Genomic DNA, 7,370 nt, shown 5'->3' with positions numbered 1-7,370 from the left:
ATATTGAAAAATTAGAACTGGGTATAGTCACTCTACAGACTGTTTCATGCTAATTATATATTATACTAATACAATACAATAGAAAATATAATCTACAAATAACATTGAAAGTTTCATCACTATGTACAATTACATTTTGGAATACTTAATATGGTAAAGAAGAAGCAAAGTAATTCATTCGAATACCACAATTTTAACAGTGGTGCTCTTCATTATTTTGAAAGTGCATCCAAAAAAAACCCAAAAAACACAATTATGAAACTTTACAAAAGATCGTATTATAATAAAAGTCTAAATAGTAACAACATTTTAGCACTGTAAAATATTAACACAAATATTACAATAGAAACCTAAAAATTCAAAAGTTAGATATTTAAACTCTTAGAAAACTCTAATGGTATTGAAGATCATGGTTTCGGTTGAAATCCGAATCACTTGTGATTTTTATGTTCACACATGATTTAACGCAGGTTTGAGAGAACATCCATAAATTCTATTAGACAATAATTTTAAAAAATAGTGACAGCAAGGCATGAGTTTAACAATAGGAAAATACTGAGGGTGGTAGCACTTTCTAATACAGTAATAAAACAAACTATATACCTTAAAAACTCAAATAGAAGCCCTAGGCTTCTTTTTTTGCAAACTTTGGATGGGCTTCTTTTTGAGATGGGAAGGGGGCGCGGGCTTCTTTTCAAAATGAATGTTGTAAATTTTGGGAATTCCTACTATAAAACAATAAATAGGGTCATTTTAATATCAATCTGTATCATGGAGTGTATTAACTGGCATTAAATGACCTAAACCAAAGGTGTGTTTTTAAATTATTTTGTTTGTTTCAAATTCATGTACAGTGTGTGTACTTTACTATCTTGAAAAGAAGCCCATGGTCTCAAGATGGGCTTCTTTTCGAGGCTAATTTTGCAAACTAAAGAGGGGGGGGGGGCTTCAATTTGAGATGGCTTCTTCTCAAGATTAAGCCCATTGTGCTCCTATTCGAGGTTTCACGGTATTCAAGTAGTAAATCAATCCTTTTTGATCAAAAAAATTTATTTTTAAAATAAAGAATGTATATAGAATTGTTTTTATGTCACATGGTTTTATCGAAAAAGCCAACATTTATAAACAGGGGATGAGGAGAATGTGAAGAAGGATAATGAGGTGAAGATAATACTATTTAAGGAGACATACAGTAGGCTAACATGGTATCAAGAAAGAGATATTATATCAATTTCACTCAGACATCAATGTAAAAAAGCGCTGATTTCTGAATAACGTCATTTTTTTGTTCACTTTTACTGGGAAAAATCTAGGGATTCTCCCAGACTTAGTAGAAGTTGCTGAAGCTGTTTATCTTTGGCCCAATTGACACCACTGCCTATGATCAATGCTTGCAGAACATGTTGTGCAATGATTATTTTTGATGAAATATTGTCAAGTTCCTTTTGTCTACAAACAGAAAAATAAAAAGAAAACATTATGCCGCAAATTCAAATTTACAATAACATAAGTCTTTGAGACCTAGCACCACCATAATTATTATATTACTGTCATCATGGTTTTATAATTTGATGTAAGGTGCAAAGAGGCACTATGCAATATGCACTACATAAATGTAAATTATTATAAAATATGCAGTAATTTAAGCACTTTAAATGGTCAGGGTGATTGTCTATTATATAATTGTAATATTTTGGCATCACAATAAGGCTATGTTTTGTGATACTAAAATATTACAATTATGGTACCACAACCAGGCTATGTTGGCTTGGAATGTTATGTAAACAGAATACTGTAGATGACAACTTCACAAGCAAGTCATAATTATATAGAACAAGCAGGCTTAAGTTTAGTAAAGTCTGTAAATCTGTGAAAACTGACATGATTCAGTTTTTGCCTCATTAGAAGTTAACTAGTTCGACGTTCCAATTGATTTCGTTGGATTTTTCTAATTTCTACCACAGATGTAAGGGGGAAAAAATGACACAAATCATAAAATGCAAATACTTCTGATTTTTTTACTACACAGCATAAGGGACGTGCCTAAATATAATAAATGATGGTTCATGAGTACATATAATATGATTCACCTAAAACTTAGTGTATATCAAAAGTTAAGAAAGTTTGCATGAAAAAAAATGTAGCAATTAGATTATTACAATAACTTACAATTGAGTGATACTCACAGGTTATTAACACACAGGTTATAATTGATAACAACTTTCCTCTACACTTTTGCATATAGCCATAAAATTGATTGATAACCAATTTTCAGAATTTTTGTAATAAATATCTGTAAAATCAGCGAATTTATTTTCCGATCTGTTCCTGGTTGGAAGTTAATAACTTATTTGATCCTTTCAAGGACCCAATGGAAATAAGCTGTTTAATCTTTTCTAAATGTCTAATTAATTTTTCAAATATTGTTTTTACTTTACAGTAGCTTAAGTAGTTTAAGTGGTTTAATAGTTTTGCGATGACGTCAGACATCAAGGCACATTGTAATATGTAATCTCAATTAATTGCTGTGACATTTCCCAAATAGAATAATGTAATAAGTGCTGCAGTGTTTATATGAAAGTGGCATGAAGCTCAAGTGTTAAATATTTCAAAACAATATCAAAATATTATTCAAAGTATGAAATAAATGCTTAACCGTCTTTCTCAACACCTTCATTGTTTAGTTACAACTTACATCGATTCTTCTTCCTTTTGCCTGCTATTTTTCATTCTCTTTTTCTCATTCTCTGATTTTATTCGTTGGTACATGCTCATCAGTTCACGGTTGTCCCTTTTCACCTCTGAAAAATAAAAATATTAAAAATATAATGAAAAAATAAATTCATCAACATTTTAGCTCACAATCCTCAATTTGTCCTGTCTAATCCATGTTCTATACTAGGTAGTGGGGTAGGGTAGGGGTAAAACTTTGTTCTTGAAATCAAGATGTTGTGAGTTCAAAGATGGTCAAACTACTTGTGTCTTTCTTCATACTGTAAAAATCCCCAGTTAACCTATACTATCTCTCCAGCATCGAGCTCGAGGTTTCAATCCTTTCGCTGTAGATTTTGCTTGTGTCCTTGAGCAAAGCACTTTATCTACACTGCTCCAATCTACCAGCTGGGTACAAGCAAACCGCTGAAAATAACCTGCGGTGATGAGCATCCCACCGTGAAGAGCATCACTCTTATCCACTTCATGCTATGCTGCATAAAGTCTGGGAATAAGCTCCAGCCCCTATGGGCCCTATTGGCTCGGCAAGGATTTACTATTTCTCAATGTAGTACTGTAGTACAGTATTCTCATATCCTAGGAAAGATAGATTTTTCTTCTCCTTACATCCACATTGTCTCTGTCTACCCAGGAGTGTCAGTGTGTATCTGGTAGGTTCTAATGCCAAAGAACGGATTATTATTATTATAGTCTCAACATTATGGAATACTTAACAAGGAAGCTGGGTGGTGTATGTGTTCTATGTGATCTAATCTAAGTTTTATAACATGAAACACATAATGGCCTTTTCAAAATGCAAATGATGTACAGTATTACTGTATATAATAATACTATATCAATTACAGGGGCGGATTCAAGATTTTTAAAAATGAAGTGAAGGAAGAACAAAGAAGGACGACTGTATCAATCAGCTTTAGCAAAAACAGGAGAAACATTCTTTTTGTTCCCTTTTTGATCCACAATTGTTGCTGTTTTTTCCCATTTATTATATTAAGATGTTAATACTTTGTAGTCAGATGGATCTGTACAGCATGTTAGTGTGACTGTGTCACTTTCTGCTGTGTGTTGTGAGAGTAAAATGTCAATAAATTATTATTACTACTGTATTTATAAAGTAGTGACTATTTTATACAATCAGTTCAATGTCAATCAATTATACTATTATTGCAGTAGTGACTATTTTCTACAATCAGTTCTGTCATTTTGTCCAAGCAGGATATTCTTTGTCTTAAAAAATAGAAACTGAAGAATATGGCTCCTTTACCCATGGCCTCTTGTCTCACTGTGTCCAGCTCTTTCTGTGTTCTCTGAATAGCTTTCTGGTGGCCTAGAATCTCTGTCACTAGTTTGTTTTGTTGTTCCACAAGATCAAGATATTTTTGCCTATGTTTGACTTCTGAAGACGGGGTTTCACGCGGAAAAAGAATGTTCAACAATGCATCACTGCATTGCATTCTAGAGAAAAGAAAAAAACCGAGTTGGAAAATATTTCTATAAAATTGTCATCAAGTCTCTATTGTTATTACTTGGTATTTATATAGTGCCTATTCCTTTAGGTTAAGAAGTGCTTTGTTGTCCCTGGTCAGTTGGTCCACATGCTTGAGTGTTGCTGCCATATTGGCGCAGCAGCAGGCAACCACACCAGGTACCCATTTATACTCCTGGGTAGAGAGAAGCAACACAGATAAAGTGCCTTACTTAAGGACACAAGCGAGGTGCACAGTAAGGGATTCAAGCCCAACCTCGACGTTGGAAAACCAAACCACTTCCTCTATGAATACTATATACTTTTTACAGCATTATGGTATGGCAAAGATGGTGATTATAATTGTTTACGGCCATGATAATAACTATTATGACAAGTATGAGGATAATTATGATAATGACAATGATAATGATGATAATACATATTTGAAAGATGCATTAAATTTTTTTTATTTTACAAACCTTTCAAGAACAAGGTCTTTAAGTGACTTTGAGGATGTAACATTCAACAGTTCCTTCTGTAATTCTACTATCCTTTAATTAAAACAAAATTAGAAAATAAGCACTATTAAACAATACAGTAATCATAATAACATTGTGATCATATTCACACGGTAAATTTGACAGCAGTTTCATCACTGTTGATAATTCTTTAATATAGAAAATCATTGCAATTTATTTATTTATGTAATTGTATTTATTGTAATGGATTGTGATCTCAGATCTGCAATGGACACCCTACTGTAAGACTAAATTTACAGTACATACAAACCTATGACTGACATCTGTTGTTATCTCAGATTCTCTTGTTTTTCTTAATTGCAAAACAGTTTCCAACTCTGTGGTTTGGGATTGTAGCCATTCTTTTAACCTGTATCAAAATAATTATTCAGTAGTTATATATTTAGGGGAAACAGTTTTCTGAAAGATGTAATTGAAGGAAGATTGAAAGGGAAGAGAAGAAGCGGTAGGAGAAAAAAAGGGTTTATTATACGATTTAGAATTGGATGGCTATACTGCAATAAAAAGAAAGGCAGAAGATCGCACTTAATGGGGGAACTATGAAAACTAACTCATACAAACTGCAATATGCAGAATACTGATGATGACCAGACTGTAAAGTAAGGCCTGCGCGGGGAGTGGCATATATCATCCGGGCAAACATTAGGCCTGGATCTGTCCGCGTATTTTGGAAAATGGGGGCTGATTTCTGTGCAGATTTTGCCAAAAATTAGGCTTTGACCTCATTTTAACATAACCAATGTATTATAAAGACTTAGTTATGATTCTGTGCACCTACAGTTTTTTCCTAGCGATTTTCCGCCCAAAACTAGTTTTTGAAGTATCATCTGCGCAATTAAAAAAACTTTACAATACGGGATGATGATGATAATATACAAATTAATGTGACCCTTTTATAAGGGATCACATTACCAGAAACTTCATAATCATTACCATTCTCCTCATCATATCATCACCATCATTATCCTCAAAAAATTGTTTTATAATCTTTTGTTATCCATAAGAAATGATCATTAGCGTCATGACTGTCTATCCTCCATCATCATCATAACATTTATTAAATTATATTATCCACATGGTAGATATACAATATAGACCTATATTTCCAATGATTAAAAACATTATACAGTACGTTTGTGGATATTGATATTCATCCAGGTAAGAGTGTATATACAAGGAATTAAATAAATCGTTTCTACTGGACTTACTACTGAATAAATAAGTAGTACAGTATTCGCAATTGAATAAACAAGTCCAGTGGAAACAATTATTTAATTCCTTGTATTAATCATATACAGTAGTCAAAAATTTATCATCATAATTTTATCATAAATTTCATCATCATAATTTTATCATAAATATTATCATCATCATACCCATCAATTCAATAATAATAATATAGCATTTTTTAAATATTGAAACAATCAAACCTTGGTCACCTTCATTGATTACCTTTTAAGTTCAAGAATTGTACTGCCTTCTTTGTTTTCAAGTGTAAAGGCACGGATACCACTTGATGAAATTGACAATTTTCTCTCCTTAAAAGATTGTGATAGCTCATCAAATGCCTTATTGTGATCAGTTGATTGGGCCATTTTTTACAGTCTGACATGAAAGAAAAAAAAATATTCATTTAATAATTATTCGGGATTCTATATTTTTATTGGGCTATTGATGCCCTTGTTAAATTAGTAAAGAAGAAGAGGAGGGCCTACTGTAGTGCAAGGATCCCAAGCACCTAGCTAGTACGCTGTAGCCCTACGTAAGCCGGTGTAGGACCGGTTCGGCCGTAAACTTGTTCGGCCGTAAGATATTCAATGCCCAAATAAGGGTTATTGTATGGAACGCCATGTAGTGTATAATCAAAGCGTGAATTGGATGTCGCTGTACAGTACAGTGCAACGTTGACTGCGGGTTAGGTGGTGGTACAGGGGAATCTAATATTAATAACGATTGAAGTAACGATTAATAATAAAAATGTGTTGAAATAACGATTACTAATAAAAATGTGTTTTTTGAAGTAACGATTAATAATAAAAATGTGTTGAAATAACGATTACTAATAAAAATGTGTTGTTTTTTTTTTTTGGAATAAAGTATATAATTAATTAATTATGTATGATGTATGATAATAAAGGTACCTATACAATTACACGACAGGAAAAAGTTGATTGATCAATGATTGGTTACCGTATTTAAAATGTATAAGTGGCCTATGTAGAAGTAGTGGTAATCAATTGGATTTTGATCATTAACTTCTGTTGTGTGTTAATATAGCAATATTGTTTGTTAAATCTTTAATCAGTTGGTGGATTCGCTTTGGGTGATTCATTAATCGGCAGACACTTGCATACATTAAAGTATTTAACTTAATAATTTACTTAAATTTGTAGGTTATCAAGAAGAAAATTTATTTGTATTTTGGAATAAAGTATATAATTAATTAATTATGTATGTATGATAATAAAGGTACCTATACAATTACACGACGATGAACGTTCCAGGAAAAAGTTGATTGATCAATGATTGGTTACCGTATTTAAAATGTATATGATGGTATAAGTGGCCTATGTAGAACACATCTAGATGTGTATAAGAGACAGGAAAAAGAGTGGTGAAAAATGTCATTT

At 32.3% G+C, this 7,370-nt stretch overlaps 1 protein-coding gene across 1 annotated transcript in view; it reads right to left on the bottom strand.

Annotated features, from left to right (window-relative positions):
* Window positions 1-865: 865 nt before the first annotated feature.
* The window catches only part of LOC117110811, a 13,271-nt gene continuing 6,766 nt past the window's right edge, over window positions 866-7,370 (bottom strand). Inside the window, exons 2-7 of the mRNA XM_033253635.1 lie at window positions 6,193-6,345; window positions 4,991-5,089; window positions 4,681-4,752; window positions 3,998-4,188; window positions 2,696-2,801; window positions 866-1,449 (exon numbers count right to left, since the gene is read on the bottom strand). Coding sequence (XP_033109526.1) covers window positions 1,296-1,449; window positions 2,696-2,801; window positions 3,998-4,188; window positions 4,681-4,752; window positions 4,991-5,089; window positions 6,193-6,335 — 765 coding nt within the window. The 5' untranslated portion in view covers window positions 6,336-6,345 and the 3' untranslated portion in view covers window positions 866-1,295. The remainder of the gene's footprint in view (window positions 1,450-2,695; window positions 2,802-3,997; window positions 4,189-4,680; window positions 4,753-4,990; window positions 5,090-6,192; window positions 6,346-7,370) is intronic.

Source organism: Anneissia japonica, unplaced genomic scaffold (genome assembly GCF_011630105.1).
Source record: "Anneissia japonica isolate Jap-2015-1 unplaced genomic scaffold, ASM1163010v1 scaffold2756_len2360902_cov194, whole genome shotgun sequence".
NCBI classification, from domain to species: domain Eukaryota; kingdom Metazoa; phylum Echinodermata; class Crinoidea; order Comatulida; family Comatulidae; genus Anneissia; species Anneissia japonica.
This window is presented reverse-complemented; position numbering and strand designations above follow the sequence as displayed.